The sequence below is a fragment of the Camelus bactrianus genome, chromosome 11 (assembly GCF_048773025.1).
Source record: "Camelus bactrianus isolate YW-2024 breed Bactrian camel chromosome 11, ASM4877302v1, whole genome shotgun sequence".
NCBI lineage: Eukaryota > Metazoa > Chordata > Mammalia > Artiodactyla > Camelidae > Camelus > Camelus bactrianus.
In genome coordinates, this window is record NC_133549.1 from 10,975,086 (window position 1) to 10,995,753 (window position 20,668).

General features: G+C 42.9%; 1 protein-coding gene across 5 annotated transcripts in view; it reads left to right on the top strand.

Annotated features, from left to right (window-relative positions):
• LOC105075094 (centriole, cilia and spindle-associated protein-like) overlaps positions 1 to 19,678 on the top strand; it is a 71,162-nt gene extending 51,484 nt beyond the window's left edge. For all 5 annotated transcript variants that reach the window (XM_074373217.1, XM_074373216.1, XM_074373215.1 and 2 more), the window contains 2 exons: positions 14,424 to 14,683; positions 15,911 to 19,678. In XM_074373217.1, the coding sequence (XP_074229318.1) occupies positions 14,424 to 14,683; positions 15,911 to 16,087 (437 nt within the window). In that variant the 3' untranslated portion in view covers positions 16,088 to 19,678. The remainder of the gene's footprint in view (positions 1 to 14,423; positions 14,684 to 15,910) is intronic.
• Positions 19,679 to 20,668: the final 990 nt, after the last annotated feature.

Genomic DNA, 20,668 nt, shown 5'->3' on the forward strand with positions numbered 1-20,668 from the left:
ACCCGGCGGGGGAGGGCGCCGCGAGGGGCCCGCTCGCGGGGCTGGGTTTGCTTTTGCTTTACATCTGAACTCCCCAGCTGTCTCTCGCAGCGCTCAGGGCAAAATCTTTATTTAGGGAATTTATTGTTTGTTTATTTGGTTCTGGTAAGGGAAGAATACGCCTCACCTGACGAGGTAAGGAAGGTGTCGGCCGGAAGGTGTCGGCCCCGCCTCCGCCCTCCCACCTTTTATTTCTGTCATTTGAGCCAGCTGTACACTCCATTAAAGTGCCGCTGGCGACGTCCGGGTTCAGTTCCTCGGGGCATTGGTGGCCTCTGAGGCACTGAAAGCCCATCTGTTTATTTCTGAGCGCCCATTTGTTTAGGAGAGGAGCCCAGCTTTTGTTAGCTTCTCCCAGGTGACCGCAAGAGGTTAAGAATCCCTGAGCTAAGCGTTCTGTCTTGTGAATGGGGCCGTTGTTTTCTGTATTAGCTCCCTGACCGCGCCGCGCTGTCCCTGGAGAATATTTTGCATTTGTTTACGCAGGCTGTTGCGTAACTCCTAGCTGGTGGGAGAATATTCCTTGTAAGTGCTGGGTCCTCTCCGCGTCTTGCCTCCCACTCAGCACAGAGCACCATTCCTCAGGCCGCTGCTGTGTGCTGGAGGAGCCGGAGTTGGAAAATGGCTCTTGCCACTTTGCATTTCCAATGTGCATCTGCTGCTGCAGCCATGGCCCTGCACCTTCTCCCCTGCCCGGAGTATTGCAGAGTTGGGGGCTCTCAGCACGTGAGGCGGGTGGGTGGTGGCAGATGCCAAGGGCCAGGCTGAATGGATGCCTCAGATAATGCCTGGAGTAACCCCTGGTTTCTCCCCGCTCCTCTCCCAACGTTGACCAGACACCGTCTGACATCACTCAGTTTTAAAGAGACTCTAATGAGAAAGATAACTAAATAACTAAAATTACCGAGAGCTTGTCCGGTCACTGACCGTAGACTATGGATTTTCTCATTCAGCATTCAAAAGAGTTCTAAAAGGTAGGACCATAGTTTTTCTCAGTTTTACAGATGAAGAAGGAAGCTCAGGATAAATGATCAGTGACTTTATGTTTGCTTGTTTACCGAATTGTAAGTGGTTCGCAAACTTGCATCAGACTCGTCCCAGCTTTTCTGTGAGACGCGAGGAGAGGAGGTGTGGCCTGCGCGCCAGGCTGCTTTGGTCTCGTGCTGCTTTCGGCTGCTCTCAGTTCACCTGGGGCACAGCCGCCGCTCGTCCTCCCCTTACTTGTGACTTCCCACCAGTTCCTGACCTTTGGTGGAAATTCGAACGGTAGAAGGTGGAGAGGGTAGGGGCACTGACCTACCAGCTCAACTCTGAGATGTTCCTTATGGGACTGAGTGGGCTTTTCTCTCCCCAGCTCTTCTTCATGGTTTGTGAAACAGCTGTCAGTTATTTCCATGCAAATATAAAGGCAGTTTTTAGAGAGCATTGTGGAATGGATGTAGCCTGTCTTTGCAAGAGTTCGTGAGTATTTTGGTTTCCTTAGGGACACTGAATCCTCCCAGGGACTAAGGTGATTATTTCTTCTCTGCTAATGTGTCTGGTTTAGGCATCAGGGAGAAGAAAGGACGTTTCTGCTTTCAGGACTCCCAATCCCAGCATCTCTGGCTTTGCTCTTGCCTGTCACAGCCCCGTTGATACCTGTGTCTGGCAGGAGTGGAAGTCCTTGTCTTTAAGTGGACGGTTTTATATATCAGAATGTTGAGCACATGAGTTTCTGTAAAGCATAAACAGTTCGGTTTTGTTCTCACTGTATGTATACATAAAATCACTTCGTTCTGTATGGCTTAGTACAAGGATGCAGCAGCCCCCTCCCTCCCCGCATCACACTCACACACCAATTGCCTTCTCCTTAAGTGACCGCTCCCGACTCCGCTGGTTCTTCCTTTGGTGTGTGTTTCTGTTTTTCCGAGTAATACGGCTTTTATTGACACTTCTTGATTTTTTTGGTTTTTAGCATCCTGTTTTAGCTTTAATTCTTTTCATCGATCTCCTAACCCAGACACCTGGCCCATCCCCACACCTGTTCAACACAGTCATAGAGTTTGTCAGATTCACAGTCAGTCCCTGCAGTACTGTGCCCCTGGAAGAGGTTGCTCACAGCTGCCCTGTATTGTTTGCCACGATTCCTTTTTCTTTCTTTCAAAATATCATCAACACATCAGGTTCCCTATCAATCTCGACATCTTTTGAGATTCCTCCTGGGGCCTCTGACCTACTTCCATCTGACCTGGTTGCTGCTGCCCAGTTGCATCTTGGGAAGCCCTGGGCCTCTACCCCGGGGACCCCCTGGCTGCTTTCTTGGGCAGGTCCCTCTGTTGTGTGGCTCTCACATCATCTTCTTTCCTGGTTTACACCCCCACCCCAGGTGGAGATTACCTGAGAAAAAGTGTGTGAGAGATTAATTTTCAGAGACCTTCCATGTGCAAACATTCTGCCCTCACAGTTCAGTGGGTTGTGACTGGGCATGGAATCCTCGGCTGGAAGTAATTGTCTCTGAAAAGTGGAGGCATTGTTGTCTAGTGCTGCAACTTCTGATGTCACTGTCACGGTCCCGTGGCATTCTGACTCTTAATCCCTTGCTTTTGGGGTCCTCTCTTTGTCCTCTGTGTTCTGAAAACTCTTCTCGATTGAGGCCTGTTTTCCGCCATTGTGCTTAATGCATCCTTGCAGTCCAGCTCATGCTTTGTAATTCTGGGACGTTTTCTTGAATTGTTCTCTCTCTCTTCCTTCCTTTCTTCCACTTTTCTTCCTCCTTTCTTCCTTTCTTTCTCCTTTCTTCCTCCCTTTCTTCCTCCTTTTTTCCTTTCTATTCCTTCCTTTCTTCTTTTTCTGTCCCTTTCTTTCTGAACTCCTTAGTTGGATGTTGGACTTCCACAGGTTTATCCTATGAGTTTCCACCCGTCAACCCACTCCCTTTTCCATCTGTCTTTTTCTCTCTTTTTTTCTGGGCAGTATTCTCAGCCCTCCAGCTCTTCTATTTCTTATGTGTGGGATCCTATATATTTTTTAATATAAGAGCTGTTGAATTGTTTTCTGGGCTTTCCTCCCTCCCTCCCTCTCCCTCTTTTCATTTCTCTTTTAAAAAATAGTATTCTTCTCTTGATTTGTGTGTACCTCCTCTTCTCTTGCTGAGGATATTGCTAGGAGTTTTTTGTTCATTTTCTTGTGTGCTTCTTAGGCACAGTCTCTGTTTCCCCTCCTTCCCGCATTTGTTTCTTTGGCTTGTAATCATGACTTTTCTCAAATGATCCTTGGCTTCTCGTTCTCATTTAAGAGATGGGTCCTAAAAAGCTTTAGGGAAGTTCCCTGTGTGTTGGATGTGGGGGTGGAAATGCTTGTTAGCTGTGACGTTCCTTCTCTCTGCTGCCCACAACACTTAGAAGGGCGTCTATGTCTCCAATTCCTTTCTTCATATTCACATTTCTTTTTAAATGAAATGTAATTTTTAACTAGTTACACATATGCATAATTTAAAAAAATACACTTAAAATGAAAAAGTGATCCTGAGCCATTCCCCACCCGTGCTGCTTGTTCCCCCGGGGGCTCCTTTCAGCTTTTCACGTTTCCTTCCAGCACTGCGGCCAACGCTTTTCTCATTCATGCCAATCTGCTGCCTATTTCATTTTAAACAATTACGTATTGACTTCCCTGTCATGGAGATGATTTAGCGATGATTTAGCGCAAGATCTCAGCTTGGCCACCTCCACCCCCAGACGTACACCAGGGCCTGTTTTGTCCCATGCTAGTAACTGTATAACTATGTCATTTAAGCACTATTCTGTGCTTGGATGATCAATGCTATGTAAATGTTATTTTACAGGTAATCCATGTAGTACATTCTGATTACATTTTCTTTGTTATTTGTTTTTCCTAGAGTTCATCATTGCTTGACTTTTATTGTATTTACTTTTTGGTACTCTCATGACTGATTCAGCCGGGAATAGTCTAGTAGTACTGTGGAACTTGGCATATGCTCGACATATTAAGTGTTCTACTCATTTCACTATTTTCCTTGCAGACTTTTTTTTTTTTTTTTGGAACCTTTGACTTTCCTGTTTTAATTTTGACTTCATGCTGTCCAAAATGACACAGCTGTCAAATGGGGGCATCTCCTCGCTGTTTGCCTGAGTATTTCTTCCGTGTACCTCCTCTGTGTGACCCCTGTCTTCCAAATCGCAGGTCTCCCTGTGTATTGCATGTCCCTATCTTTTGGTGGAGCGCATTCTCTATAAATCTTGAGAAATGTTGAAGGAGAAGAAAAATTTTGTCACCTTGAATGTCTCAACCGTGCTGTTATCCAAAGGCCAGATTGCCATTTTGGCAAGATAGAGAATTCCTAGCTTGGAAATGCCAGTATTTGAAGTCATTACAATATTGAGTCCTGGGGTTTGGTCTCACTGTTGAGAAGTCCCATGCCGATCTGACACTTTTTTTGTTAATATGACCTTTCTTTTTTGAGGGGGAGTTTTAGGCATTCTCTTTATCCTAAGTGTTCTAAAATTCTGTGTTTGTGTCACTTTTTATTCATTGGGCTGACAACTTGGGTCTTTTTCATCTGGAAACGTTTTCTTCAGTTCAGTGATATTTTCTAGTACTGTTTAAAAATTTTCCTCAGCCTTATTCATTTTTTTTTCTTTCTATAATCGTTTTTAGTTGGATGGTGTACTTCCTGAATCAAACCTAACATTTTTATTTAAACATTTTTTGATATTGGAATTTTTGGTTCTATTTTCTGGGAGAACTCTTCAATTTTGTCTTCTAGATTTTCTATTGAAATTTTAAATTCTTCCATTCTAGTTTTTAATTTCAGAGAGATTACTTTTTTTTTTTCTTTCTGTCCCAAGTGTTTAAAAAAAAAAATTACATCCTATTCTTTCTGGATTTCTTTTAACTGCACCCCCAAAAAAGGTTCTTAAACATCCTTTGAGAGCACGGTTATATTCCCAGCCTAGTCTTTTTCTCTCTATTTTGTTCTCTTGTTAGAGGGTGTACTCAGTGTTTGCTCTTAGCTTGTCTGCTTATATTTAAGAGTGAAGCTTGAAGATTTCCAGTCAAGATAGCAGAGTGGAAGGACCACGAGCTTGCCTCTCCTCACGACTACAACGAAACCACAACTGAATGTTAAACAACCATCAAAAAAAGACTGGAACCTAGAAAAAAGATCTGCAACTGGTAACATAAAGCGGGAGCCACAGCAGGATGGTAGGAGAGGCGTGCTCACGATATAATTGGGCCCCATACTCCCTGGGTGGGTGACCCGCAAGCTGAAGATTTGCTGTGTCACAGAGGCCCTCCCACAGGAGTGAGAGTTCTAAGTCCCATGTCAGGCTCCTCAGCTCAGGTCCTGGCATTGGGAAGAGAAAGAGACCCCAGGACATCTGGTTTTGAAGGCCAGGGGTGCTTGGCTCTGGGAGCCTCATGGGACTGGGGGAAACAGAGACTCCATTCACTTGGGAAGCACACATGGAAATTCACGTGCACCAGGTCCAAGGACAGAGGCAGTGATGTCATAGGAACCTGGGCCAGACCTGCCTGCTGGATTTGGAAGGTCTCCTGGGGACGTGGGGGACGGCTGCAGCTCACTCAGGGGACATAAAAGCTGGTGGCGGACAGGACATTCCGGGAGTGTTCATCTACATGAGCTTTCCTGGAGGCTGGCATCTTGATTAGATCATTAGCACCAAGACCTGCCACCCAACAGCCTGTAGGAAAGCCTCAGGCCAAACAACATGCGGGGTGGGAACACAGCCCCACCCATCAACAGACTTCCTAAGCCACAAAAGCCTCTAGACACAGCCCTGCCCACCAGAGGTCCAGGACCAAGCCACACCCAGCAGTGGGCAGGCACCGGCTCCTCCTGCCAGGAAACCTGCACAAGCCTCTAGTCCAGCCCCATCCACCAGGGCAGATACTAGAAATAAGAAAACAATAATCTCAAAGCCTGTGGAAGGAATCCACAAACACATAGGAAGATAGACGATATGAGGTGACAAAGGACTATCTCCCAGGCCAAGGCACAAGATAAAATCCCAGAAGAGGAAATAAGTGATGAGGAGATAGGCAACTTAGCTGACAAAGAGTTTAAAGTAGTGATGGCCGAGGTGTTCAGAGAACTCAAGAGGAGTATAGATGCAGAGAGTGAAGTTTTTAGCAAAAAGCTGGAAAATATAAAGAATACCCAAACAGAGTTGAAGAATAAAATCACTGAAATAAACAGTACACTAGGAGGAACCAAGAATAGACTAAATGAGGCAGAAGAATGGGGACCAGTGAGCTAGAAGACAGATTAGTGGATATCACGACTGCAGAACAACAACAACAAAAAAGAATGAAAAGGAATGAGGATAGTTTAAGAGAACTCTGGGACAACAGGAAGCGCTGTAATATCTGCATTATAGGGTCCCAGAAAGAGGAGAGAGAGAAAGGACCTGAGAAGATTTTTGGAGAGATAATTACTGAAAACTTTCCCAACTTGGGAAAGGAAATGGTCACCCATGTCCAGGAAGTGCAGAGAGTGTCACAGAGAATCAACCCAAAGAGGAACACACCAGGGCACATAGTCATGAAATTGACAACAGTTAAGGATAAGGCGAAAATATTAAGATTAGCGAGGGAAAAGCAACAAATAACGTATAAGGGAGCTCCCTTAAGGTTATCAGCTGATTTTTCAGCAGAAACTCTACAGGCCAGAAGGGACTGGCATGGTATATTTAAAGTGATGCAAGGGGGAAACTTACAAGCAAGAATATCTATCCAGCAAGGCTCCTGTTTGGACTTGATGGAGAAATCAAAAGCTTCACAGATAAACAAAAGCTGAAAGATTTCAGCACCACCATTGTTCAGTAAACAAACGTTTCTTAAGCAGGGCTGTATTATATGCAAAGCATTGTGAACATTTCTGTACTTGGGCTTCTGGAGATTCTTCAACAGAATGAAAGATTCTGAGTCAGAGATCTGATTCTTAGCTCAGCTGATGTATATACACAGGACGCTTTGTTCAGGAAAGGTACCTCTCAGGTTGCTCTGAAGTGCAACTTCAACAGCAGGGCTCTAAACAATGCATCTACGCTGTCATTTAAAGACTGTGGCCCAACTGACCCCTGCGTTAAATCAGAGCTACTCAGGAGGAGCTGCTCGCTCTGCGGACCACTTGTGGAGCTGTGAGGTACTTGGCAGCTCGGATCAGTGTTGTGACCCAAATGTATGTTTTGTTTTGTTTTGTTTTGTTTTTTACCTATTATTTTTCAACCATGTTGCTCAGCTCTAGAAATAAAGTAAAAGCAGGAAGAGAAATTCCCTTATCATATTATGTTTGTATCTTTATAGTGAGGGGAGACGGTAAGAAAATAAGCATTTATTTACTTATTAAGATAATTGAAAGAAATACTATGAAGATAATAGATTTGGGTTGTCAAGAACCCCGAATTTTTGAGAAAGTGATAAATAAGCTGACCTCTGGGAAGTCATGTGACAATGTGGGCAGAGAGGGCATTCCCCACCCCCAGCTCTGGAGTATCCGCAGTTGCAGACAAAGCAGTTCAGAAAACCTTTCCTCTCTCAGGCCTCCTGGTCACATCCTCACATCATTGGCTGCAAACCATGCTTAATCCTGGAAGGTCCTTTAAAAGTGCATGAGGCCTTCTTCATGACTGCTCACCATCTAAGGCTCTTCTACCTGGATCATTTTGGAAATTCATTCTAGTTTTTAGCTGCTTGTTTTTCATTTTATTTTGTTTATTTGAAAAGTTCTCAATACCATGCTTTACTTTGGTAACAAAAGGATGCATTTCTCAGAGGGGAAACAATTACATACCACGTGGGGGGCACTGATCCCTCTCCACCAGTCAGAGATGTGGGAAGGAGAGCTGGGCCCTCAACACGGTGCCCTCGGTACCTGGTTCAGCTAGGTGATTGGTTCGGTGCTGGGCCCGTGATCTGACACATTCCCACCACGACTTGCCATGAAGATTTTTTTCTAGACTTTAAGAATAGGCTTTTTCTAGCAGGTTCAAAGCTGGAAGCTTAGGAGTCAGGAAGTGTATTTCCTGCCACAGGGAATCTCACTGTCTAATCAACAAAGAAGAATCTTCCACAGGATTCCTGTTTACATCAGTAAACAAATTCCCTTTTAAATTGTTACATAAGCTAATTTGACATATTTCTAGCTGCACAAAAAGCAATCTTCATAACACTCATTTTTTCAAATTCAAATCACATAAAATGAACCAGTTGACTTTTTAAAATAAATGTATTTCCCATGTTCAAGACTTCAGACACTTTATTGTTTGACAGGATAATATTACATAGAAAATACTTTTTTTTTTCATTTTATTTCACATCCCCTCTTGCCCTACTCTAGTAAGGCAATCGAGAGGAGAGTGCTGAAAACTTACTTCACAACAGTACTGGGTTTGGATAACAGTTCACCTAATAAATATGGCAAGTCTTGGATTCCAACCTGTGAATCAAAGTTTATATAAATAAAATATGCATACTTTTCTATTAAATTATTATTTTGTATTTGTTTATATTTAAGCTTCTATGAAATTTCTCTCTATATTTCAAGAAAACATTCAGTTGTTTATTCTTGTTTTGCCAGTTCACTGTGTACTCCATTATTTAAATAATTCACTAAAATGTTGAATCAGACTTTCCCCCCTGCAAAAAAAGATTTCAGCACCAGCACACCAGCTTTACAACAAATGTTAAAGGACCTTTTCTAGTCATCAAATCGTAAGACAAGAGAACAAAAAGAAGAAAGAGAGAAAAAGAGAGACCTACAAAAGATTGCTTTGGCTGTTTGGGGTCTTTGTGGTTCCTTATAAATTTTGAAATTGTTTATTCTAGTTCTGTTTATTGTATTCTGAGGACTGTTGTGAGTATTTTGATAGGGGTTGCATTGGATCTGTGGATTGCTTTGGGGAGTGCAGCCATTTTGATAATGTTGATTCTTCCAATTCCAGAGCACAAGAGATCTTTCCATTTCTTTGTGTCATTTCAGTTTTCAGAGTATGGGTAACCTCCTTAAGTTAAGTTTATTTCTAGGTATTTTGTTGTTTTTTATGTAATGGAAATGTTTCTGCCAGTTATAAAATTCTGGTTTTTGAAGTGAAAAAAAAGTGAATGAAAGACTGCAAATGGCAAAATATCCTTTTTCATGGGTGAGTTGTATTCCATTACATATATATATGTTGCATCTTCATTATTCAACTATTGATGTGCACTTAGGATGCTTCCATATCTTGGCAATTATAAATAATGTTGCTGTTAACAGTAGGGTGTATGTATCTTTTTGAATTAATTCTTATTTTGTGGTTGGCTTTATTCCTTTGATAACTATGTAAGTTTAAAAAGCTAAAGCTCTAAACGTTCTTAGAAACAATGAACAGCAAATATATGTACATTTAAAAAAATGTGCAGTAAAAAAATGATCTATCAAGCCACAAAAGACATGAAAGAAATTTAAAACTTAATACTAAATGAAAGAAGCCAGCCTGAAAAGGCTACAAACTGTATGATTCCAACCAAATGACATTCTGGAAAAGGCACAGCTACAGAAGCAATAAAAAGATCGTGGTTTCCAAGGGTTTGGGGAGAGGAAGGGGAGGGATGAACAGATGGAGCACAAGGGATTTTTAGGGTGATGAAATTACTCTGTAGGATACTATAGTGGTGGCTACATGTCATGATGCATTTATCGAAACCCATAGAATGTACAACATCAAGAGTGAGCCCTAATGTAAACTATGGTTGATAATAATGTGTTGATCAATTGTACCAAATTTGCCACATTGATGAGGGATGTTGAGGGCAAGGGAGTATATACGTGTGGGTGGGGAGGGCTATGTACAAACTCTCCATATTTTCTGCCCAATTCTGCTGTGAACCTGAAACTGCTCTAAAAGAATAAAGTCTATTAAAAAAAAAAAAAGTGAGGCTTGAAGAGCTTCTGGGGACTCACAGGGGAGCTTGTTGACTGTACCTGCATGAGGACCCAGCTGTTTCTCTAGGGGCTCCCCACATTCACATGTGCCCGTTTTTTCTCTTGTGTGACTTCTCCAGACAGTGCCCCTCCATCCTCCTGCCTGGGAGGGAACAGGCCTGGCTGTCAGCTTTCTGGGAGCAGAGTTGGGGAAAGGGAGGAGGGATCCCGTTCTTTACCATGTAAGCCTATTTCCAGGAAGGTGTCACCTCTTACTTCCACTGTGCTGGGCGCCCCAAGTCCATACCCACGCTAGTTCTCCCTCTCCAGACTGCAACCCACCTGCTTTCTGGAGGAGAGAGGTGCCACCACCTGGCACAGGGACTGGAGGAAGGGCTACTGAACAAATATCCATTGCTGCGTAACAGAATTACCCTGAAAACGAATGTTTTAAATAAACTCCAGTTCTTACTTCTCACTGCTCATGGTTTTTGTAGGGTGAGATTTGACCTGGGCACAGGGGCGTATGTGCCTTTGCTGCCCGCTAACTGCGGCATCTGCTGACAGCTCCAGGGCTGGGGCCATCTTCTAGGACACTCACGTGTGACATCTTCGTGCGCCTGGCCTTCCTCAAAACATGCAGGCTGGCTCTCCTCCCAAGAGGACTTTACGACTTCTCACCAGGAGCCACGTGGTCCCTCTTTCACCCACTCTGTGCCCAGGTTCAAGGGGAAGAAGCACGGACCCTGGTCCTCAGCTGAGGCACATTCACGTTATGTTGTCAGAGAGCACGTGGGCTGGGCACTGGGGGATGCCGCACCTTTGGAAAGGCAGTCTGTCCCACTGGCCTTCTGGGGATTCGTATTCCTTGGTTCCCATTCCTTCTGGGGTTCAGCTATGTCCTGTGGCCTTTCTCCTGCAGGGAGCTGGCATTCATCCTGCTCAATCCAGTAAGTTACTTCTGCTTCTACTTTTTATCTTCCCAAATGTGTCTGGCATCATTGCCTCCCTTGCCCTTCTCCTGTGGGTTTATACCTTTTTCCGGTCCTTTAGTGAGGTTTTGGGAGGAAGGCACTATATGCACATGTTGCCAGTGCACATGTAACCCAGTTGGTTCGTTTATTCTATTTTTACTTATTTTTATTTTTCACTTTTTTCTTTCTTTATTAGTCTTGCTAAAGGTTTGTGAATTCTATTAACTTTTTTCCCCAAACAAACCCTTGGCTATATTGGGTTTTTAAAATTATATATTTATTAATTTATGATCTTTTTTCCTTACTCTAGTTTTTTTCTGCTTATTTTTATAACTTTTTAAGGTGGATGCTTACCTTTGATTTTTTTTTTTACCCTGCCTTTTTTTTCCCTAATATATTGATTTTAAGGCTATAGATTTCCCTCTGATTATTGCTTTAGCTGCATTGTGCTTAATGAGGAAACTTTTGAAACATTTCTAAATAAAAGCAGGATTAAGAAAGGAATGCCAAGACTACTTTTTAAAATTTTTTTTTAAATTGTAAAATGCACACAAAACAACTTATCATTTTAACCATTTTCAAGTGTATACTTCAGTGATATTGAATATATTCACTCTTTTTGTGCAACTGTATGATTTGTTTTTGACCCATGCATTATTTAGAAATGTTTTTAAGGGGGCAGGATAAATTAGGAGCATGGGATGAACAAACTACTGTATATATAACAGATACATAACAAGGATTTATTGTACAGCCTAGGGAGCTATATTCAATATTTTGTAACAACCTGTAATGGAAAAGAATCTGTATACACGTGTATATGTATACATGTATGTATAACTGAAATCACTTTGCTGTACGCCTGAAACTAACACAGTATTGTAAATCATCTATACTTCAGTTATAAAAATTTTTTTTTTAATTTCAAAACTAGAGATTTTATATTTGCAAACAGAGTAACCAACAAGGGAGTAATTTCCAAAATAGGCAAACAGCTGTTATAGCTCAATATCCAAAAAGAAAAGGAAAACCCAATCAAAAAATGGGCAGAATACCTAAACAGACATTTCTCCAAAGAAGACATACAGATGGCCAACAGGCACATGAAAAGATGCTCAATATTGCTAATTATTAGAGAAATGCAAATCAAAACTACAATGAGGTATCACCTCACACGGAACACTGGAGAGTGTAGAGAAAAAGGAACCCTCCTACACTGTTGGTGGGAATGTAAATTGATGCAGCCACTTTTAAGAACAGTATGGGGAGGTTCCTTAAAAAAATTAAAATTGTGTTACCATATGATCCAGCAATCCCACTCCTGGGCATATATCTGGAGAAAACTCTAATTTGAAAAGATACATGCACCCCAATGTTCATAGCAGCAATATTTACAACAGCCAAGACATGGAAGCAACCTAAATGTCCATTAATAGAGGACTGGATAAAGAAGTTGTGGTATATTTATACAATGGAATACTACTCAGCTACAAAAAAGAATAAAATAATGCCATTTGCAGCAACATGGATGGACCTAGAGATGATCATACTAAGTAAGACAGAGAAAGACAAATATCATATGATACCATACAATATCACTTATGTGGCATCTTAAAATATGACACAAATGAACTTATTTACAAACCAGAAATAGACTCACAAACATAGAAAGCAAACTTATGGTTTCCAAAGGGGGAAGGTGGGGAGGGATAAATTAGGAGTTTGGGATTAACATATACACACTACTATATATAAATTAGATAACCAACTGGGTCCTACTGTACAGCACAGGGAACTATCTTCAGTATCTTGTAATAAGCTATAATGGAAAAGAATCTGAAAAACAATAGATTTATATATATATCTATTAAAAATATATAACCGAATCACTGTGCTGTACACCTGAAACTAACATAGCATTGTAAATCAACTATAGTTAAAAAAACCAAAAATCAAAAAAACTGGAAATTTTAAAAAGTAATTTTTTGTTGTTGTATCTTGCTTTACACGATGGTCCGAGAATACATCCTATATGATTTTAACTTTGTAAATGTGTCAAGATTTGCGTTATGGCCTGGGATACGTCAATTCTTGTAAATGTTCCGCACGTGCTTGACAGCATCGTATATTCTGCAGTCGCTGGGCGCAGTGTTCTGTATATACCCATTGAGTCAAATACGTGAATTCTGTTGTTGAAATACTTTAAAAGATGAGTCTGTTCAACCAGACTTTCTGTGATGACGGACAGGTCCTCTGTCCCATCCAGCATGGTCGCCACTAGCTACATGCAGGTACTGAACACGTGAACTCTGATGAGTGTAACTGAGGGAACGGAATACTTATTTTTACTTAATTTTAGTTAATTTAAACTTATATTTATTAGCCACATGTGGTTAGTGGCTTTTGTATTGAGTAGCATAGTCCTAAATCAAGACTTAGTTTATTTTTGTCAGTTACTGAGGGGTAATATGATCTTCCACAGGAACTGGTGGTGAACACTGTTTTTGTTTGTCTGAAAATGTCTTTATTTGAAACTTCATTCTTCTGAGTAGGATTTTGGAAACACATACTTATGTACACTTAGCTTGTACCAGGCACTATTTCAAGAGGTTTATAAATATTTTATAGTGGTAAGTTCTGTTTCTTCTGTGTTTTCCGTCTTTTGTCTCCTGCTGCAGGTATTTTTGAGCTCTTGTATTTTCTTTGAGAACAGAGAGTAAACCCAGTTGCATCACTGACGGTCTTTCGGTGATGATCCTTATCTCAAGTCTTCTGGTCCTATCTTGTCTCCTTGTGGGCCTGGTCATCGTTTGCAGGACACTCAGTGACTGTGTTTGGGAAATTATCTGTAGGAATAATCTGAGGGCTAGGATCCCCAGAGAGGATTTTAGTTTCTTGGATTGGGTGCCTCTGAACACTACAGGGGTTTTTTGTTGTTGTTGTTTTCAAATTTTTGAGGGGGGAGGGGATTAGGTTTATTTAAAATTTTTTCTTTTTTTAACGGAGGCACTGGGGATTGAACCCAGGACCTCATACGTGCTAGGCACGCGCTCTACCACTGAGCTGTCCCCTCTCCTGACACTACTGTTTTTAACGTCCGCCCTTTTAATAATCCATAGTGAGGACTGTGGGCCCACTAACCCACTGTTACTGGCCTGGGTTCTCTGCTCCTCACTCTGCAGCCTGCTGTGACCTGGTCCTCCCACCCCGTGGTCCCCTGTCACCCGCGAGACAACTATCACTCGTATTCTAGATTAAGCTTCTCGAAAATATTAAAAGCTTGCTGATTTTAAAATGGGATAGACTGAAAATTATTATACTGACTTGGCTTCTGTACTTCTGTTTTAAGTGAAACTTGTGAATTGAGCTATAAGTGAAAAAGCTACTTTAATGAAGCATTATGAATTTTTCATCCCAAATATTTAAAGTAAATACATGCAAATCTACTTTTAAAGCATTCATCTTGTTTTATTTCCTTTTTGAAAAAGCACTGCCAGTGAAAGACATGAAAGAAAAACGGCTCAGGACGAAAGAGACTGTCAGATTACCCAGCAGTACCAAGCCTCGGCTGCGACCAAGTGCCTTACTTGCTAGAAGAAGTCGGAAAGCAGCCAAGAACCCTCAGAGATCATCAAGTAAAATAAGAGAAAACAAGCATCCATTTGCTCTTTACGGGTGGGGAGAGAAACAGACAGATACGGGAAGCCAGAAAACTCACAACGTCTGTGCTTCTGCCCCGGTGCACGAGGTGGGTTCCGGCAACCCGGCTTTTCTGCTCTCCTGGGGAGGGGGAGGGCTGGCCACGTTCCTGTCACTGGCTGGCATCTCCTGTGGTCACTGCGATGCTTTGAGACAGGGTAGGTCTTAGCGGGTGATAGAGTGAGTGGGCCGAGGACAGCCGAGAACTGGGCACCTGATTTGCAAACAGGATTCAGGACGTTCGCTGCCTGGAGGGAGGTCAAGGGGCTTTGCTGGGAGTTAGCTGGTACCTGGGGGGTGTACGGACACCGAGCCAGGGGGAGAAGCAGTGGGAGTTGGGGTTCTCAAGCTCCTGGGGGCTGGGAGGTGCAGCCCAGGCTGGAGGCTGCCGGTCTAGGTTTGCCCCCGGCCCTGAGAGGCCCTGGCTCCGCCAGCCGCGATAGCTGGTACTCACCGCTGGCCGCTTTGTTACTGCTGGTTAGATGGCATCTCCTGCAGTTCCCAGCATCTGTCTAGACTCCCCTTTCCTCTTCCGGCTGCATTAGGAGGGCTTCTGTTTCCCCTGCTCACCCTGCCCCTCCGAGCTCTGGTTCTCTGGCTCAGCCCCGGCCCCTCCCTGTGCCATGTCCCGCGTGCGGGGCCGCACAACAGTGACTGTGTTAGCGTGAACACTGTCACCACAGCCCAGAGACAAGAATGAATGAAAAGAAGCAGGAAGTGCAAACTGATTTCTGATCACATTTTTACCGAACAGACTTCTGAGCTGTAGCAGGTGGTGGTGTTTGGAGTGATGGCTGAGACAACGGAGCTGGCCTCTGGCAACGCCGTGGGATTAAGCTGTACAGGGTTCATTGAAGGTCTTAGGTGGGAAAAGCCCTTGAGGCTCACTTTAGTACTTTGCTGTAAAGCATTTGAATTTCTTCAGTGGAATACTTATCCATCCTTTGTGCTAAGCAGTTCCAGTAGTTTTCCAGGGCCAGTTTCTCAAGACACATGCAGATTAGTTGCTTACATCTTTTTTCATTTACATCTGAAATTTAGTCCAGTGGACATTTTCTGTTGCTTAGTGTCTTTACGGCTGACATTTGGGTAAGACAGAAGCCAGGGGGAGTGGCTTTTCTGGAGAAGCTTTTATGCACAGAAGTCGTGACAACAGTGAGGCCGGCTTGCCTCTGCCCTGCTCCAGGTGACCAGCAGGAAGCTCCGTTGTGAATGTTGTGAAAATTAGTGCAAAAGCCACTTGAGTTGACTGTACTTTTATTCTGACTCCACTCAGATTCACGAATCAGCATTGCGAGCCAGGAACAGGAGGCAGGTGGAGAAAAGGAGACTGGTGGCTCAGAGGCAGGGCGCTCACTCTGCAGACGTGGAGAAAGCCAGAAGGGTACCGCCGCCCTCCCCGGACAACCCGTGGATGACAGAGTATATGAGATGCTACTCGGCGAGGGCTTAAAGGAAGAGAGCAGCAGCTGCTCCGACAGCCTCTTTTCAACAGTGCAAATGAAAAGAAGGCAAAATAAAACAAAACAAAGGAAACTGGACACAGGTTCAAGAAACCAGCTGATTATGCAGGGTTCTCCCTAGGGAGTTTCCAGAAGATTGTTCCATTGTGATGAATCCTGGTCATCTACCTCGGCAGCAGAGTGACAGCTGAAGCCATAGACGTTTGGTTATATACAAAGGGAATTCCCTAAATCTTTGATATTCTTGTAAGGGTCTTGTTTTAAAGCATCTTAATCTTTTAAGATACACCAAATGCCTTTAAATGGCTTAGAGATGCTTCACACGCAGTGTTCTTTCCTACGTTTATTTTCATCCTGTTCTAGGTAACTTCTCAGATTCCGTGGCTGGTTAAGATCGTTCCGGCTTGCAGCGTAAGACTCATTTTCCTTATGTGTAGTTTTCTTTGTGAAAGATTATCAAGTTAAAAGTGAGTTTCAGCACTAACACTGCTTCCACGTACAGTCAAACTAGAACCTCGGTCGCTCCTAGAAAATCAAACTTTCTGTATTTCAGTTCAGCATCACTTCACGCAGCCTGTGATGTCTAAGAGTTCTCCGGGCTGGTCGAAGATCCTCTTTCCTCTTTAAATGATCACTTAGGCCGTGAGTAGTAGTTTAATATTTCAGGTGCATCCCAGTAGGCGAAGTGCCGGCACAGTGTGTTTAGAACACACCCTGGGGCGTCAGTCACTTGCCGCGCGCTGGCCTTTTGACACACACCCGCTCTGGACTTTCGCCTCTTCTCTAAGAGCTTGGCAATGACATTTAGAACTGATAATCTGAAGTTCCATTTAATACATGGAGATTGTCTTGCTCACTGGGGATGGAGGACGAGCATGAAGACACCCCTTATAGAGGTGGACCACCCCTGCTTTGTCTGCATTTTCCTCTGTAGAGCGCACTTGTGACACAGCCTTGATTGATGGACATTGTCCAGACTTCCGGTTGAAATATGTTTCTCCTAGCTTCCTAGCCAGTCGATCTTGGGTAGAGCTTCGTGTGAGAGGATGGTGGTGTGGGAACAGGCACAGATGTAAGTATGTAAATAACGTGCTCCTTCTCGTTCAGACATTTGCTTTTGAGGTAAAAAGTGGTTTTGCAAAACGCTGGTTTCCATCCAGCAGAGGGAGGGATCCAGAGGAAGGGTGAGTGCTAAACTCCTTACAGAGGAGAAGAAAGGTATTTTGCCAACTTAGCACGTGGAGATGTGGGAATGAAGCACGTGGAGACGTGTGCGTGAAACCCTGGTGGTCACTGTGAGACTGAGCACTTCCTTGGTGTTTTTACTCTGGGTCTTTGAAGTTTGATGGTCGATTTTTGGAACACATGTTTTTGTTCCTCATTAAACCTTCACACAGTATCATCTTACACAACTGTATTAAAGCTTTGTGGAGTCATACTGAAGAATCATGAACTTTTTTTTAACTTTAAAAATATTTGCATTGTTTTGAAGTGACTATGTAGAGAGCTCTCCTAGTCACTGAGATGTATATTTAATAAGAGGAAGTTTTATATGTTGTCCCAAACAAACTTGCTAGTAATTCTGGTGAATTTTGCTGTTATTATGGTCCTTAAACGTTACAGGTACTTACCGATGAAACCACCCTGGCGTTGTGATGGTGCAGCTGACTGTGGAAACTGTTCCTTTAAAACCGCCTCCTGCATGTTCAGTTTTAACCACCCGCCTCCAGTGTTTGCAGCGTTGCATCTGACAATCTAAGAGAAGACAGCCCTGCGGAGTAGCTCAGGCCCCACACTGACGGGCTGCCTTAGGAAGCCAGCTCCCTCTAGACTTTGAATGAGCTAGACTCACTCTCCTTTGGACAAGAGACTCGTATTTAATGTGCTTTACTACTGCGAACTCTAGGCAGAGATCTGGGAGAAGCTAGCAGGCAATATTGGCCAGTTTTTTCCCTTTTTAAGTAGAGGACAGATGAACAAGATTTACAAAGCACCTTTAATGTGCATGAGCAATGAATGAATCACTGTGAATTAGCTGAGTCCCCCTCCTATGTCCAAGTCATTAGTTAGGGTTTCTTTCCTTTGTTTCCCTTTGGGGGTAAAAATTACCTCTTGAGCCCACAGAATTTTTTTGTTTTAACAATTTGATGTCCTCCTTTTTCCTTCTCATTCTGGGAACTAATGTGGTCGTGATCATGCTCCCATTTCTTGGGACAACTTACGAGACAGCAAACTAGTTTAAAGCTACCTTTCATGTTGAAAAATTGGAAACTGAAGATCCAGTGATATTTAAAATATAGAATTAAAAAATCGCTACATGAGACTCTCTTAAAAATTTTGGTTGTAAGTTCTTAAGTAAAACAATATGCCAAAAACATGCTTTCTGTGTTACATTATTAAAAGCAGCAGTAGCATACTGAGTAACATGTAGCGCTCTGCTAGTCCCAGGTGAAGGACAGTAAGTAGGAATCTGTTGTTTTTCTTTTAAAATCTAACAGACTGCTCTTACTTAGAAGGTGTAAAAATCCGGGTCACATCTGGTTCTGTGTACTCCCTCACTGCTGTAAAATTTCTAAGCATATACTTGTGTATATATACACACACACACATACACACACACATTCTTAAAGTTTGGTAAAAAAAAAAAAAGGATATAGGTTGTCTTAATTGCCCACAATGTAGTGAGCACACATTTATGGCTCTTATGTAATAGCTTTGTCATCGTTGCATCAAAGAGAAATTACTAGTGACTTGAAAGGTGTGTCTGCGGGGTCAAACTCAGCTAACTGAATTGCATGGAAGAAGGGTGAACATACTAGGTCATTGAAGTGTTCAGATATTACTGGCGGAGGAGAGGGGCCAACCATGTGTTAGGAGTAAAAGGCAGCTTTTCTTGGCTTCAGTGAAAAACAGTTTGGTGGATAGTTTTACATTTCACTGGACTAGGTAAAAAAAAACAAAAACAACTGGTGCTAATATTTACGTGGTCTGATTGTGTAGTTGGCTTGGTATCAAACTGCCAATGCTTGACCCGTAAGGTCCTTACAATAGTCTTGTGATCAGTTACATAATATTTAAAAAGTGACCCAGAGTGTGGCCCGGTCTTCTCCAAATGCTTGCACTTGACATGGATGTTTGTACGATAGCATGAATGGGAGGCTGCCCAGTGTGAGTGTGAGCTTAGTAGCACATCCTGTGCGAGGGGCTCTGCCTAGATTTCTGACCCAGATTTGCTCCCTTCAAGCCGGCTAGAATGAGATCGGGGAAGAGTTGTAGCTTTAGTATGTATTTCCATTTTGAAAGTCGGGACGCCTGAAGGAAGACAGGACAGGTCTCTTCTTGGATTTCTTTTGTAACGAGCAGCACTGTACTTAGGGCCGGTCTGCCCGTGTCGTACGTTTATTTTGACCGTTCATTCACTCTCACATTCTGAAGGAACGAGGGCTGGGCTCTTGTAACCACAAAGCTCAGGCAGTGGAAATTCGGTGTTGTATTTTCTTAAAACTATGTATTGCTTTTAACTTATGTTTAATATTGCAGTTACTTGGTGAAAAAAATGTGAATAAAGTTCATTAATATTACGGGCTGAAACTTCTGTTTTGTGGGAAATAATTCTGATTAGTACATCAGCGGTTGAAGAAAATGGGTGATCGCATTGACTGTGGAGTGGATTTTACACTAGATGAACATTTAACAAAATGCATTAGGTACACCCAGGGAAAGACACCTTCCGTGTATACGCTTTGAGTTAGCTCCACGTTGCTCCCACTCACTCCCTCACTCTTCCCCTCACTCCTTACTGTTTTGAAAATTACCACAGTAGTAGTGCGCGGTTAAAATAACTCAGAAGTATAGGGTAAAAAGTGGAAGTTCCTTTCAATACCACTCCCTCACCAAAATTCTGTACCCCTTCTTAGAGGACACTGGTGTTAAGTTTGGCGTGTAAACTTCCAGACCTTTTTTCTAGGCACTTATCTGTGGAGGTACATATATACTGTTTTATCCCCCACAGATGTGAAATAACGCTGTACGCTTCTGTACGTTTTTTTGTTTAGTAGCTAAGGGAAGATTTGGGTTCTGGGTAAGATGGGGTTAACACACACCCTCCTTTTCTCACCAAACTATAAAATCTGGACAGGATGAATGGCACAGCTATTCAAGGGCTCCAAGAATTAAAGAGCAACATGCAGGCTGGGGAGGAACACCAGAATTCTAAGGACCACTGAAGTGGTGTTTACCAGTTTTAAATTCCTCTCTCAGCCTTAACACAAAATAGTTCCCCTAAAAACCATCTCTGTAACCTATGTACCAATAAAGACTTTCTTTTTCCTCACATAAAACAAACAAGTGAACACAGTGGTGCAGAGATCGTGGAAAAAGCCTGGCTTGACAAACACGAAAGGAACAGATAAAGCTCAGAGCACGTGGGGGAGACGCCATCTATCTCTTCCCTCTCCTTTTCTCCACTTTTCATGTAGGAGCCCCCAGGGACTCCCCAGGCTGCAGGTGGGAGCCTGCAGGAGCCTGGAGTCTGAGGGAGGGGACCTCCTCTCCATTTGGCAGTGCTGGGG